Genomic DNA, 16,999 nt, shown 5'->3' with positions numbered 1-16,999 from the left:
ACATAAGGCTGCTGGCACATAAGGCTGCTGGCACATAGGGCTGCTGGCACATAGGGCTGCTGGCACATAGGGCTGCTGGCACATAGGGCTGCTGGCACATAAGGCTGCTAGCACATAAGGCTGCCGGCACATAAGGCTGCTGGCACATAAGGCTGCTGGCACATAGGGCTGCTAGCACATAAGGCTGCTGGCACATAAGGCTGCTGGCACATAGGGCTGCTGGCACATAAGGCTGCTAGCACATAAGGCTGCTGGCACATAGGGCTGCTGGCACATAAGGCTGCTGGCACATAAGGCTGCTGGCACATAGGGCTGCTGGCACATAAGGCTGCTAGCACATAAGGCTGCTGGCACATAGGGCTGCTGGCACATAAGGCTGCTGGCACATAAGGCTGCTGGCACATAAGGCTGCTGGCACATAGGGCTGCTGGCACATAGGGCTGCTGGCACATAAGGCTGCTGGCACATAAGGCTGCTGGCACATAAGGCTGCTGGCACATAAGGCTGCTGGCACATAGGGCTGCTGGCACATAGGGCTGCTGGCACATAGGGCTGCCGAGTCAATTGTTTATTGTGCCAAAAATAAGTAATAAGTTACTTAATGTGAGAACGAATACCTACAACCCAGTGCGTATGCGCGAGCTTGTCAATAACTATTTTGATAAAACCAACAAATGACTTATAAATACACTTGGAGATTGCTTTAGTTGGAGGCGTTCTATATGTGAATCCTACCTGTGATACCATTTGCGGAGACATAGTCTTAAACACTAAAGCTCACTTTTCCCGATACATTTGAATAAAATCAAAAGCATTCGCATTGCTCTTCTTTGAAGCGCTCTGTTATTTTAAAGGGACTCGCTAATGTTTGGCACCATTTTTTTGCCTCCCTGCCTTACTCTTTGATACCGAAATTGCAGAAAAATACAATTAAAGTATAAAAAAATATTCTGGTTTAGTGTGGGGGGGGGACGAAACCACGCCGGTGTAGTCAAGTGAACAGTAGGAAACAACGAAACCACACGCCCACAAACTCATTCACGAGTTTAAGAATAACTTAACCTTAAACAACTGGTTTGAAAAGCGTTACTAACGCTATTCAAAATTGTGGACTTCAAAGGCAATATTTGAGCAAACATCAACATTCGTAACCATTTAAATTAACTTCTACTTACAGATCGAAATGTGACATCCACTGTGACAAAACACAATAGCGCATTTGTATGAACGTTTTGATTAATTGGAAATGCTAACCCAAATTCCCACCATTTCGTAATTGTTTTTCTAAGAAGTCCATCTGAATAATTGATTTACGACAACCAACCTAAAGGAAGTGTATGAAAATCTTTGATTGACAAAAATCACTTAAGATGATTGTCTATGAATGTTACATAATTGCCATCTTATCAGAACCCTGGCTTCTATGAATTTCAGCGCTGCGGGAAAGGATATCATACTATTCAATGGCAAGTATCCGTTTATAACGATTGGAAGCCGATCGTTTCAATATCATTGCAAGGCAATTGTGATAATTGGTGTTGCGTTAATTCCAGGCAACAGGTCAATAAAACTTCATGCAATTTAAAAAGAGAGGAAAGGAGTGCACATGCAACGACGAGTAAAACTTTGATAAATCAGAAAATCGCATCTAGCATCAAGGAAGATATACCCTAAACATTTGTTATTGAACCAACGTTTTAATATTTCCTTATTGTCGTCCAATCAGTTCCAGTATTTAAGTTTAAGAAACATACAGAGAATACAATCACCGAGACAAAGCGCCTAGAACGGAGACAATAGCGGCTAGCGCGGTGACATTAACGGCTAGCACGGTGACAATAGCGGCTAGCACGGAGATAATAGCGGCTAGCACGGTGACAATTACGGCTAGCACGGTGACAAAAGCGCCTAGCACGGAGACAACAGCGCCTATCACGGAGACAACATCGCCTAGCACGGAGACAACAGCGCCTAGCACGGAGAAAACAGCGCCTAGCACGGTGATAACAGCGCCTAGCACGGAAACATCAGCGCCTAGCACGGAGACATCAGCGCCAAGTACGGAGACAACAGCGCCTAGCACGGAGACAACAGCGCATAGCACGGTGACAACAGCACCTTGCACGGAGACATCAGCGCCTAGCACGGAGACAACAGCGCCAAGCACGGAAACAACAGCGCCTAGCACGGTGGCAACAGCGCATATGACATAGACAACAGCGCAGTACGGAAACAACAGCGCCTAGCACGGAGAAAACAGCGCAGTCCAGTGACAGTAGCGCCTAGCACGGAGACAACAGCGCCTAGCACAGAGACAGCAGCGCCTAGCACAGAGAAAACATCTAGGCGACAACAGCGCCTAACACGGAGACAAAAGCGCCTAGCACGGTGACAACAGCGCCTAGCACGGAGACATCAGAGCCTAGCACGGAAACAACAGCGCCAAGCACGGAGAAAACAGCGCAGTTCGGTGACAGTAGCGCCTATCACGGAGACAACAGCGCCTAGCACGGAGACAGCAGCGCCTTGCACAGAGACAACATCTAGGCGACAACAGCGCCTAGCTCGGTAACAACAGCACCTAGCACGTGATCAATGATCGTCTGTGCACCCATTACTCAAGGCCGCGTAAACAGAAACCCTACTTCCGGATCGGTATTCAAAAGCTATGCGCGAAGAAAAGGGAAGTCCTATGCGGTAGTTCAATTTTTTTAAAGTTTTACCAAAGTTGATGCAATTTCACATGGCACTATGTGGCAATAGACGGGTAGTTGAAACAAAACCAACGGTCACTGACAGAGTTATGCAAGCTGTGTCGCACATTCATCTAATCATGTGAGCAAGCCTTCTTTATGGTGCGAATGAGTCTTGTTGTATATCATGCTAGTAACAAGAAAATACGCAAATGACATATTTGTATTGGCCTCGGACACAAATTGATCAAGTGTTCTCGCGGCCGGGTTAAGAGGAAACCCCGTGCATTACCGCCGCCGTTTTCATTAACAGGGGCGACCAAGATTGTCTACAAACAGAGAGAAAGTGAGACGGTGATAGTTGGTGATAATTATGCAAATGTGTCCATTATCCATCCGTCTGTCTGTGTATCAATTAGCAGGCTAGTATCTCTAATGTTTAATAGCCAATCTATATGCCCGTGTGTGCTCGTGAACTTGCGTGTTCGCGCTCGTGGAGTATTGATCGAGTCAATGCCACACGCTGTTCTACTGCATTTAAAACTCGCAACCAGATCACTCGTTTACCGCTAAATAACTCTCCATATATGTTCGTTTGTATATAAATACTGTCTTTTAAATTGCAAAGAATGGAAAGAGTGGCGTGTTTCATAATCAGCATTTTTATCAAATGTAACATCATAAAAGACTTATGTGTCGATCATCTGTTGGTTTATAATGTATGCAGAAGAGACAAATAGCATGTCTTTGGCCCTTTCGATACGTGCAATGTTTGAACTGGGCGAGTCTTTGTTATTGTTTTCTAGCTGTGTTGTAACGATTTACATAACCTTGGACTCAGGAGTGAATACTTTTAGAGCTAGAGTTCCGAAAACTCCGAACGACAAACAGACACTGGGTAATATATTTAAATCGTGTTTTCTCAAAATCGACTGTAACTACTTAATCAAGGGTTGATGTATTACATTTAAATGTCGAAACCACAGTTATAATCAGGCTCCTAGATTTATAATCGCGCAAAATATTCCAAGAAATTTGAATTTGGAATTAATGTTAGATGATTAAAGCAGAAAATATCGACCCTGGTTAGATCTGTTTTGAAAGATTAATGTCTTTCTGGTGAGAGAAAATTCTAAGTAGATTTAATTTAAACTAAATATGTAGTTGATAAAGGTTAATTATAATGTACTAGAAATGTGGTAGAATAAAAAATGCTAATTATCTTGCACTAAATGTCGTAGATAGATCATTCCGTTATGCGTGCAATTTTTGGTTGTTTTAGTTTGCTGGATATACGTTTAATGATACTCGGATCAAGACACAACATGCCTTCGACACTCAATTGTTCTCATATACATTTTTGATTGGTCTTAATCTAAGAATCAAATTAAGAGTGCCTTCTCGGCAAATTCATCGTTCAAAACAGGCACATTTCATATTAAGTTAAATTCAAGATGTTTATTGAATATGGGGCCTGATTAAATGACTCCGAGAATATAAATACATGAATAATATGTCAAGCTGGACATGCAATGTTTCAAGGATTGAATATTTTAGTATTGCCGTTCTTTGGTGAAAACATTTGGTGAGTGCGTGGTTAGTAAAGTCCGAATGACGTAACGGGTATCTGACCACTGACCAAATATTTCAAACACAGATGAACTGCAATTCTTAAATATTCAATGTTTATATTTACACTAAATATTTGCAGAACTTCCTTTGGATAATCCAACAAGATCGCTGATATACTACACTTCCAAGATGATTGAACGTTTACTAAATTCGGCTGTTCGGAAAATGGCAGCGTCAAAGACGTCACCTGTTTTATCATATACATGTATAGATAGATCGTCATTAATTTGTTTACAATTATAAGTTGTTGAAACGAGATACTAACATACTGCGTTCAACAGAATATGAATGCAATCAAAAGAATTCGCGTTCATCTAAGGAGGTGCAAAAGGAGTGTAAATATGTATATTAATATTATGTATGTAAAATAGCAAATCATGCAATACGATGTTAAAGGACATGCAAACATATGCGCAAACAGTATTTACGTCCATAGCAACGTAGACATAATTGTGCAGAGAAACAAACATATAAAGCACCGTAAGAAAACAATAGAAGTGAAATGAAAATACCATAAATAGGATAAGTCTCTTTGCTCTTCCCTCTCTAAAACATACCCTTCTTTGGCACTCGCGCACGTGCCCGCGTGTAACATTTATGTCGTCACAGGGACGTCGTGACGTCACTTTGGGATACACTAGTAAATTCTTATGCAATATATACAATAATTACACGTTATTTACGTATTAAAGTGACTAATACTTGATTGTCATATATAATAAAAACGTTAGTCAAAACACCAACAGTCCTTTTCACCAACTCAACTACCGAGCAGAAACTTTCTGTAGAAGAAAACTAAGTACCAAGAACGTCAAAAAGCTCCAAGCATACGCTGGATACACTGATGTAGCCTAAATGCGACCACAACACAGCGGGGACGATATCTAGGAAAGGGGTTAAGAGTTATACAACGTAGCTTCAGCTTGCCTGCCTTCCGAGTCCGAATCATACGAATGTCCCCACCGCCATCGCCGAGGCGCGGACTTAAGCCTGGCTTCTAAAACCATTGTGCATGTCCTTAAAAACTAATAATTAAATGAAAGAGCCAATTCTTCCATCTCATCAGAACAGAAAGACGAAACCACACTATGCTTTTGTGAGTAAATAACGTCCTTATTGAATGCAATATCCAAATCTAGCCGGAGTGCCACAAATAAGATTTGGTGGTCGTCTGGCATGCTCTTGTCCGGTAGCACTGAATGAACGCGGCCGACTCCTGGCGATGATTTCCGCATTTCCCTTCCATTATGGTGCTATAAGTTCCCCTTACCGGCATCTGCGTTAACACTCGAGAAACCCATAAATAACCTCACCAATTTCAGCTCCGTATACACCGACATACATTTTCTTCGTACTCTTATTAACAATTCCGATTGCGTTTTCACTTTAAACACGTCACTAGTTCAACCTAGAATTGAACTTCGATGATGAAGTGCACCGAGAAACAAATCCGAAAATCGACGAAGGATTTATTCACCATAAATATCGTGAATTAAATAAGCAGCTCCTGCTTTAATCAACGCCTAACCACGAACCACAGACGGGCTTAAAGGCAGCAGAAACGATATGAATACATTCGCCATGTTTTCCATTTTCCGTTGTGATGTTTTTTGAGATTTATGTGAAAAAGGCCGATATTTTGCCGTATTCAGGCATGCCTACGCGACGATAGTTACCGAGACCCAATCTCGGCTGTGGCAATGTTCACATCGATTTTCTCACAAGCCGCCTGCTTCCCTGCTGTGCCTGCAACATTTACCATATCGGGATACAATTCACCGGCAGTTCTATATGCGCTGGGAACCAGTGACACAACATTGTTAGCTCTGTTGGAACCAAATTGCTAGAATAATATTTAAGATAAAGCAATAATTTGACACCGTGTTTTAGTGTGCAGAGTTAAATAAATACTGTCTTGATAGGACAAGAAAAAGTCTACATTTCTAAATCATTGCTGGGTAACACGCTAGTAGTTGTGAGTGGCGAACGCTTCCCAAATGTTCCAGGGGTAGGTTCACAGGGGTAGGTTCACAGGGGTTCACAGGGGTAGGTTCACAGGGGTAGGTTCACAGGGGTAGGTTCACAATGGTAGGTTCACAGGGGTAGGTTCACAGTGGTAGGTTCACAGGGGTTCACAGGGGTAGGTTCACAGTGGTAGGTTCACAGGGGTTCACAGGGGTAGGTTCACAGGGGTTTACAGGGGTAGGTTTACAGGGGTTCACAGGGGTAGGTTCACAGGGGTTCACAGGGGTAGGTTCACAGGGGTAGGCTCACAGGGGTAGGCTCACAGGGGTAGGTTCACAGTGGTAGGTTTACAGTGGTAGGTTCACAGTGGTAAGTTCACAGTGGTAGGTTTACAGTGGTAGGTTCACAGTGGTAGGTTCACAGGGGTTCACAGTGGTAGGTTCACAGGGGTTCACAGTGGTAGGTTCACAGGGGTTCACAGTGGTAGGTTCACAGGGGTTCACAGGGGTTCACAGTGGTAGGTTCACAGGGGTTCACAGTGGTAGGTTCACAGGGGTTCACAGAGGTAGGTTCACAGGGGTTCAAAGTGGTAGGTTCACAGGGGTTCACAGGGGTAGGTTCACAGGGGTAGGTTCACAGTAGTAGGTTCACAGTGGTAGGTTCACAGGGGTTCACAGTGGTAGGTTCACAGGGGTTCACAGTGGTAGGTTCACAGGGGTTCACAGGGGTAGGTTCACAGGGGTTCAAAGTGGTAGGTTCACAGGGGTTCACAGGGGTAGGTTCACAGGGGTAGGTTCACAGTAGTAGGTTCACAGTGGTAGGTTCACAGGGGTTCACAGTGGTAGGTTCACAGTGGTAGGTTCACAGTGGTAGGTTCACAGGGGTAGGTTCACAGGGGTAGGTTCACAGGGGTAGGTTCACAGGGGTAGGTTCACAGGGGTTCACAGGGGTAGGTTCACAGGGGTTCACAGGGGTAGGTTCACAGGGGTAGGCTCACAGGGGTAGGTTCACAGTGGTAGGTTCACAGAGGTAGGTTCACAGGGGTAGGTTCACAGTGGTAGGTTCACAGGGGTTCACAGGGGTAGGTTCACAGGGGTTCACAGGGGTAGGTTCACAGGGGTAGGCTCACAGGGGTAGGTTCACAGTGGTAGGGTCACAGTGGTAGGTTCACAGTGGTAGGTTCACAGTGTTAGGTTCACAGTGGTAGGTTTACAGTGGTAGGTTCACAGTGGTAGGTTCACAGTGGTAGGTTCACAGTGGTAGGTTAACTGTGGTAGGTTCTTAGTGGTAGGTTCACAGTGGTAGGTTCACAGTGGTAGGTTCTTAGTGGTAAGTTCACAGTGGTAAGTTCACAGTGGTAGGTTCACAGTGGTAGGTTCACAGTGGTAGGTTCACAGTGGTAAGTTCACAGTGGTAGGTTTACAGTGGTAGGTTTACAGTGGTAAGTTTACAGTGGTAGGTTCTTAGTGGTAGGTTCACAGTGGTAGGTTTACAGTGGTAGGTTCACAGTGGTAGGTTCACAGTGGTAGGTTTACAGTGGTAGGTTCACAGTGGTAGGTTCACAGTGGTAGGTTTACTGTGGAAGGTTCACTGTGGCAGGTTTACAGTGGTAGGTTCACAGTGGTAGATTTACAGTGGTAGCTTTACGGGTTTACAGTGGTAGGTTCACATGGGTAGGTTCACAGTGGTTGGTTTACTGTGGTAGGTTCACTGTGGTAGGTTTACAGAGGTAGGTTTACAGTGGTAGGCTTACATCGGTAGGTTTACAGTGGTAAGTGGTATGCGACAAGGTTAATCAAGTGTTGCATTAATAGCAGAACTACGTTGGCATATAAGGGAAATATCTCGTTAAAACGACTTACGTATCTCGTTTAAACAACTTAGTGGAAGTCATGAGTCGTTAAAACGACTTAAGTCGTTAAGTATCTCGTTAAAGCAATTTAGTATAGGTAGTCAGTTGTTAAAAGACTTACGTATCGCGTTAAAATGACTTAAACGACATTATTGGCCAATCAGAAACGCCTAATACCAGCGGATAAACATGAACGAAGAACGGCTGATCTATGGTACGTTCGATTCTTAATATTTCATTCTGATTGACCAATATGTCGCTTGAACGAGAAATGTGAGTCGTTTTAAACGAGAAAAACACGACTGTGCCACCGTACAGAATACTAAGATTGACAGTCTTCTGGTTTCTTCACGAGCTCATTGTGATATTATAGTTGCTTCTCTTTCTGATATTGACCCGCTCGAACCGTAACTAAGCATTTAGTATTTTGTAATAAAATGGGTAATGGACACTGTGTAGGAGCCCACCTCTACAATGAACACGTACCGTGCTACAACACCATTCAGCTACACTGAATTAAAGATTGTGTATTGAACACATACAAATGTCATACAACTACCGTCGCACGTGTTTTAATGCATTTTCGAAGGGCATAACTTGTATCCAAAGTATGAAAAAGGATATGCTTATTCACGCTTAAAAATAAACAAGCAATGCTCAAACAAATACTCTACATAAAACAAAGAAGAGCAAATCAAGTGGTCACGCCGATATGTGTGAATACGGCAAATCAAGTGGTCACACCGATATGTGTGAATACGGCAACCCAAGTGGTCACACCGATGTGTGAATACGGCAAATCAAGTGGTCACACCGCACACTGATATGTGTGAATACGTCAAATCAAAGTGTCACACCAATATGTGTGAATACGGCAAATCAAGTGGTCACACCGGTATGCGTGAATACGGCAAATCAAGTGGTCATACCGGTATGCGTGAATACGGCAAATCAAGTGAACACACAGGTTTATGTGAACCAGCCAGTCCAAGTGGACACACCGGTATATAAGAACACGGTAGACCAAGTGGACACACCGGTATATGAGAACACGGTAGACCAAGTGGACACACCGGTATATGAGAACACGGTAGACCAAGTCGACACACCGCTATATGTGAACGCGGCAGACCAAGTGGACACACCGGTTTGTGTGAACATGGCACACTAAGTGGACACACCGTTATATGAGAATACGGCAGACCAAGTGGACACACCGGTTTGTGTGAACATGGCACAGCAAGTGGACACACCGGTATATGTGTACACGGCAGACCAAGTGGACACACCGGAATATGTGACGGCGGCAATCCAAGAGAGCACACCGGTATATGTGAACGCGGCAGACCAATTTTTATATGTGAACACGGCAAACCAAGTGGACACACCGGTATATGAGAACGCGGCAGACCAAGTGGACACACCGGTATATGAGAACGCGGCAGACCAAGTGGAGACATCGGTTTATGTGAACACGCCAGACCAAGTGGACACACCGGTATATGTGAACGCGGCAGACCAAGTGGACACACCGGTATACGTGAACGCGGCAGACCAAGTGGGCACACCGGTATATGTGAACGCGGCAGACCAAGTGGACACACCGGTTTATGTGAACACGCCAGACCAAGTGGACACACCGGTATATGTGAACGCGGCAGACCAAGTGGACACACCGGTATACGTGAACGCGGCAGACCAAGTGGGCACACCGGTATATGTGAACGCGGCAGACCAAGTGGACACACCGGTTTATGTGAACACGCCAGACCAAATGGACACACCGGTATATGATAAAGCGGCAAACCATGTGGGCACACCGGTATATGTTTACACGGCACACAAATGGACACACCGGTATTTGTGAACATAAAACACGGCAGACCAAGTGGACACACCGGTATATGTGAACGCGGCAAACCAAGAGGGCACACCGGTATGTGAGAACACGGCAGAACCAAGTGGACACACCGGTATGTGAGAACACGGCAGACCAAGTGGACACACTAGTATGTGTGTTCACGGCAAACACCGAGGAAGGGCATGAATCAGTGAATGGCATCACTGAATTAGAGGTATAACTAAATGTATGGGCGAGGTGAAGTGGACGGTGTGAAGTGTTTAGTTTGAATCAATTCACGCAAGAGTGTGAGGAAGGCTTGACATGAATGGACGCAGTCGCCAGGCGGCTGTTACCGATATTAAAACAATGCAGTGTTTATATTCAACATTTATATTCGACCAGTGTAAGTCATTTCATGGTTTTTTATATTAATAGATTTACTCATATAATTTATGAAATGATGCAAACAATATTAATTTATACAGGTATTGTACAAACATAAATCGTGTGCCTTTTCCTAATTGTTGATGTGTATGTACCATTCTATATAATTGTAATTTTGTGTTGTTTTTTCTCATGAGACGTATGGCTTATTGGATCTTTTTATATGGTAAAGTAGGCGACTTAAGTAATACGGAAGATAATTAATAAAGTCACATATCCAAATGAGAAAAAAACAATATATGGACGAACCACGAGTGTTTATAATGTGTACATTTTATGTCACTTACTACCTTCTGACATGAAGTAACAAACGTCACATGTACTTTGTGTTCTCCTTGGTTTTCCTCAGAACCCCTGCAACGTACATGACCCCAGACAAATAATGCGTCTCCTAACTAGCAAACAAAGCTTCAATTCAAAACATTACGTCTATCCTCTCCCGTTTTGGTAATGAGGTTCTGGTTTTAATGTCTGTAAACACCGTGAGCGATTGTCGAGACGATGACAAACACGCATGTTGGCTGGAACAGTGTACCAAAACACCACACTCGATCATAGAGGGATACCTTGGTCTTGGTCATATCAGTTATAATGGCGACACTGTTCTTACAGTCAGGGGACCAAGTGCATGTTTCCATAATATCAGAGTGGGTAAAAAGATTGACGACGAAATACTAATAGTACTAGTTTAATGTTGACAGTACGAAAACTGAACACTTCCTATATTACAAGAGCACTTTGCATTATGAGGACCACTCGTCAGTTATCTCCCTTATCCAAGTGATTGGGACACAGGCATACTTCGGAATAATATTAGTTATGCCTTTTAGAAAGAATACAATAACAGTTACAGGTCTTGTAAGTGGTAGTATTTGGAATACTTTCAGTGTTTAAAAGGGGTAGATAATCTATTATATCTCTCATTCCAACACGAGTGGCTTCCCCTGTACCCCCCGCTTTATTTACTGTAGATAGCCAAAATTGAACTCAGACATATACATAGTCAATATCTCAATACATTCCAGAGTCATCGAACGTGCTGAACGATAACACGTGATGAAGGTTCACAAGGTTTCCTGGGTGTAAAGTTAGTTTTGAATTGTTATGGCACCCTGATATCGGTAAAACTGCGTAGGAGAGTGATAGTGGAATAAAATTGTAATACAAGCCATTAAAGTCTTGAGAAAACCCATGAAAAATACATTTCCCTGGAATTGATATCTGTTGTAATGTTACTTCTTTTGCTAATAATATCTACATCTCTATTCGGGAGATAATCGTGTTTTAGTATGTTCAAAGTATAATCATTTGTCTATGGAGTCGTAAGACGGAATTCATGCCTTCCATCGTGTTTATGTGTTTATTCTAAATTGCTTACCCAGCTTCCTCGGGGAAATGAATACCAATTCTGCTAATTTGCGAGAATAATAAGAATCCATTTTTTTGCAAGATTTCACCGACGCCTGCAGGTTGGCACCTTGTTGCTTCACACAATCAGACACAACTATTTCGCTTGCTCTTCACACAAAAACATTTTGGTTTATGATTTATTGTATTCCGCTAAAAAGTTAATAAGTTCACAAGACATACTGCAGTGCAGAATTCTGTTAAAAATCGCCATAACGCATTTATAAGAGACATTGAGTCCTAGTTACCGACAAAAAACATCCGTTCTTGAGTTCGCAGACATCTTGGCCAGTTTCGACTGTGTGTGTTTGTCGATGAATTAGCATATAACTTCTTACAAGTGCAATAATATTTGTATATTTTAATCAAATGAAATAAATTTATACTCAACTAAATGTAATGATAGGCGATTTTCTGTCGATGCATTTTTGCATTATTTGAAATTAAGAACCAATGATACATATGAAACCAATGATACATATGAAACCAATGGTAATAAATGGAAAGACCTATGTTCTGACCTATTTCAATGATGATGAAGATTATTGTTTTAATAGACTATTAGTACATTTCCTGTGTGTATGGTAGTTTGTGTTGGTCCCGCCGGATGCCATGTATGGAACTGAAAACGTGGCTTGCAGAGGGGTGGGGGAGATGGTGGGCTTTGGGTGAAGATTGATTTTTTGAAAAACTAGTCCGTACGCCAGAATATGGAAAATTCTATTTCATTTTTATTGCATGTTGACAGTCGTCATGCACCATACACTTGTAGTTATTGGAAGGGCGGCCACCTGAATGGACATTGATCTAGGGCAACATCTAAAACTCATTTGATTTCAGACCGTTTCTCCCAAAAATGGCACTGATTGTCAGGCTGAGTACACTCTTATCTCTAACGAAGAACCTGTCTATTTCTTGGGCGTTTTTAAAGCATGCAAGTGATTTGGGTGTCGATGGCGCTGTGATATGGCCAGTGAGCCTCAATATCGGTAATGGTAACGTCTAGACAAGGCGAAACCCCTGTCACATGAATGCCAATGAAGAATTACACCAATTAATCAGACAACCACAATTTTGACTCCAAAAAATAAAACGACTTGCATAATTTCCAACCAGCCCTCTATCGTCATACCTAGTTTCATTACGTGCCTTTCATACGTCTTGAAGTATTGCAGAGTCTACTCAAAAATAGAGTTATTTTCAAAGTTTTTGTTGCAATACAAACCACATTTCTTTAAATCATAAAAGTGTTCATAATTCGTATATGGTTCTCTATCCATATACAAAGTTAAGCTTTCATATATATGAAGATTTTAAATACGTTTTATATATATACATATAAAGTCAAAAAGTGGCATTTTCAACATTTCCGTTGCAATAGCAACCACAATCAAAAAATGTGTATTCTCTCCTCGAGGCCCTCTATCAAAAGACCAAGTTTCATTATCCTAACTTATATTTGTTTTGTTCTTGCAGGATTTCGTCGAAAAGTGGAATGTTTAGTAACAAAATGCTGATAAAAGCGAACAGTGCGGTCACCATCTACTAGATTAAAAGTGGTGAAAAACCATGGATCAAATCCTTGTGTAATGTGAGGTATGGGGATGGGATGTATGAAGTCATGAACTTAAAATACATGTTTCACCATTTTTGATGTCACATGTATATAATGACATCACACATATATTTATCGGCCTGTTCATACTTTCTTTAGTGTGTAATATATGAAGTTTTAATCGTTAATACATTAAGGACGAACTCTAGAACACGTAAACGAGGTAAAATACAGATAGATGAGACCATTACCATACTGGAAATTTGACATCAGAGTCTTTGGTTGGATTTAAAGTCAAAACAGAATGTCAATTGTTCGCCGCCATTGTTGGCTCAATTATGCGGGTGAAGTATAACCAGGCTGGTCATAGATGACTTTTATAATGATAAAACTGTTTTTCTAATGTTAAAAGCCGCTATATAATCATGGTTTTGGAAATCTGTTTGATAACCCTAAAACGGTACATGTAAATGCAGTTATAAACGAATTTATATGTAGAATAATAGATACATTTAACAAGAGGGTGTTTTTTTTGTCATATAACAATTTCTATAGCTCTAAAAATAACTCTTTTCGACTTACTTCATTTGCCTCAATGTACACAAACCCTTGACCAAAGATACTCCTGAATGCAGGAAATCGCTTCTTGCAAAAAAAAAGTCCGAAGGGGGTGGGGGCATGCCCCCGGACACTCATGTACCGTTCTGCCTCGGTGTTTTTTTAAGTCTGGCTACAACACTGCTATTAGTGATAGTTCTGTTTTGGAGGTGTGTTTATAGTCTTTACTGTAACAACCTGTAACAAACCATATTCTTATGTTATTTTACTGTTTAAACTTTATAAACTACTATCAATGGTATGTTGATTCTCCTCACCGCCCTTGTTGACAAAGTTATAATTATGTAATTTATCGATAGTCAATAGTTTTAGTACATGCCTTACCTTAATGTATTATAATATAATTACTTATGAATAAAAGTATATGTTTAAACACGTGATAAGAATACGTTTTACAATTAATATGTATTTAGAAGATGTACTGTTTGCATTCAATTCTTAATGAACTGCCTGTTGTTTCTGTTCTGTTCTGTTGTGTGTTCTGTTCATAGTATTTTCTAAGCTTAGTCGCAGCTGAGAGAAACATTCGTTTATTGCCGAAAAAAAAGCCGGACAAACCAGATACAACCAAGTTAGACATACAACCCTACAACTGTGCGCCCATACAGTTAGGCCAAACAAATTGTTCTTTATTTTCACTAACATCACAACATATAGGGAAGGTAGATAGGCATACATGTTTTTCTTTTCTTTTTTGAGAGCAAGTGTTCTGTATCATACCGGTCTTTATCAGGGTAAGTGTATCATTATAGTAGGAGATATTAAATGTAAAATAGTCAAACATTAACATTTTCACTCATATTAAATGCATATGTTTTAAGAAATTGCGAAAGGAGATCCACACTTATAGCGGCAGCAGTAGTGCAGGGTTGGGAGGAGAAATAGGAATACGCCGGTATGAACTGATTAGTTCAAAACTTCTTCTGAAACTTATCCAAGTACATGTACGAATCTTAAGGTCATTAGCAACATTAACGCAGAACAGGAGTTAATTTAGCGTTTTGAATGCTGGTACAGACCCTCTCCAAATCAATTTCACGACTATAATTTTCTTGTCAATAATGCTACTGTCTGCCACTCCGATTCCCGGCTACTGGTCCCCAAAGACACAATAAATCCTAGCGAACATGTATGAAAAATATCGTAAATTTCGGATTGTCTGCGGACGAACGTGCAAGAAGTGAATACTTTATTGTAGAATGAACATAATATTTGGCTCAATTCGACAACATTTTCCTAAGACATCTACAATTGTTCAACAATTCTGTGAATCAATACGTGGATAAAACGATATATGTAGGGAAGATGTCACTTATCATAGCCGGTGTTTCCCACAATCTTAATGGCAGAATGAATTAAAGAGACAGGCTAATGTAGCCATCAAATCCATTTGTTTTTTGTCTTAGAATTTATTTCTCGCTGTCTGGCTTAAAACGAGGCCCTCTTTGGGCGTATGTACCTCTTCTCCTACCTCGCTGTCTGGCTTAAAACGAGGCCTTCTTTGGGCGTATGTACCTCTTGTCCTACCTCGCGGCCTGGCTTAAAACGAAGCCCTCTTTGGGCGTATGTACCTCTTGTCCTACCTCACTGTCTGAATTAAAACGAGCCCCTCTTTGGGCGTATGTACCTCTTCCCCTACCTCACAGTCTGACTTAAAACGAGGCCCTCTTTGGGCGTATGTACCTCTTCCCCTACCTCACTGTCTGACTTATAACGAGGCCCTCTTTGGGCGTATGTACCTCTTCTCCTACCTCACTGTCTGGCTTAAAACGAGGCCCTCTTTGGGCGTATGTACCTCTTCCCCTACCTCACTGTCTGACTTAAAACAAGACCCTCTTCGGGCATATGTACCTCTTCTCCTACCTCGCTGCCTGACATAAACAAGCCCCTCTTTGGGCGTATGTACCTCTTCTCCTACCTCACTGTCTGACTTAAAATGAGTCTTTCTTTGGGCGTATGTACCTCTTCTCCTACCTCGCTGTCTGGCTTAAAACTAGCCCACTTTTTTTGGTATGTACCCCTTCTTTTAATCAGTTAATCTCTTTTAACACTTAAATCACCCGAATATCCCTTTTTAACTATTTAACACATTTGCAAGTAATACGGTAGAGATAACCACAATTAGATGTTGGTGTTCAATCAAGCTCCAAATGCAATGTAAATTCACATGTTATTTTTAGTAAAAGTCTGTCTGAAATAGTAAGAATAGTTTTTTTTATAACTAACAGGATGGTTAAGGGAGGAAGAATGGCAAGGGTCGAAACACGGTTGAGAACGAACACGATAGCAAATGTGAGAATGACACATTGAAACAAAACAAAGCATGGTAGAGCAATATAGCGAATCAAATGTTGTAGAACAACCAAGGTATAGGACGAGATATGGCACACGACCAAACAGTGTACATCATCACACTTGTAGAGGAGTGTAGAAGTGAAACGGTGAATGGCACAACATCAATAAATATTTAATCATCAGGAAACAACGCTTTCGGATACAACGCTACAAGACAAACCACTTCAAGACACAACGCGTCATGACAACTCGCTACAAGACATAACGTTACAAGACACAACGCTACAAGACACACCGCTACAAGACACACCGCTATAAGACACATCACTTCAAGACACAACGCTACTAGACCCAACGCTTCATGACATAACGCTACAAGACACAACGCTTCAGGACACAGCGCTACAAGAAACAGAGCTACAAGATCGAATTACGAAAATCCCAACAACAGTTTTGATGTGTTTATATATTCCAACCAACTCGAGTTGATTGTCACAAACCAGTCCTACATACTGGGACTGCAATATGGTATATGATACCAACAATCAGGATTGATCGTATATATATGTAAAAATACAATAAGGGGATATAATACAATCACCTCTATACAATGAAGACACGAACAAATGAGGGAACAAGACGTTTTACAGACAATGTTTGTAATATAAGGACCTCCTGGCGTGGCTTACAATGTC

At 41.7% G+C, this 16,999-nt stretch overlaps 1 protein-coding gene across 5 annotated transcripts in view; it reads right to left on the bottom strand.

Annotated features, from left to right (window-relative positions):
* The window catches only part of LOC128213625 (potassium voltage-gated channel protein Shab-like), a 108,434-nt gene that overhangs the window by 39,199 nt on the left and 52,236 nt on the right, over window positions 1–16,999 (bottom strand). The window contains exon 1 of one of the 5 annotated variants that reach the window (XM_052919594.1): window positions 4,838–5,933. The exons of 3 other annotated variants lie outside the window; for them this stretch is intronic. In XM_052919594.1, the coding sequence (XP_052775554.1) occupies window positions 4,838–4,920 (83 nt within the window). In that variant the 5' untranslated portion in view covers window positions 4,921–5,933. Of the gene's footprint in view, window positions 1–4,837; window positions 5,934–16,999 lie in introns of those variants that run through there. One more of the 5 variants, XM_052919595.1, reaches the window with a different exon arrangement.

This window comes from Mya arenaria, chromosome 13, assembly GCF_026914265.1.
Source record: "Mya arenaria isolate MELC-2E11 chromosome 13, ASM2691426v1".
In the NCBI taxonomy this organism is placed as follows: Eukaryota; Metazoa; Mollusca; class Bivalvia; order Myida; family Myidae; genus Mya; species Mya arenaria.
Note: the sequence above shows the minus strand (reverse complement) of the source record. Positions and strands in the feature narration are given on the sequence as shown.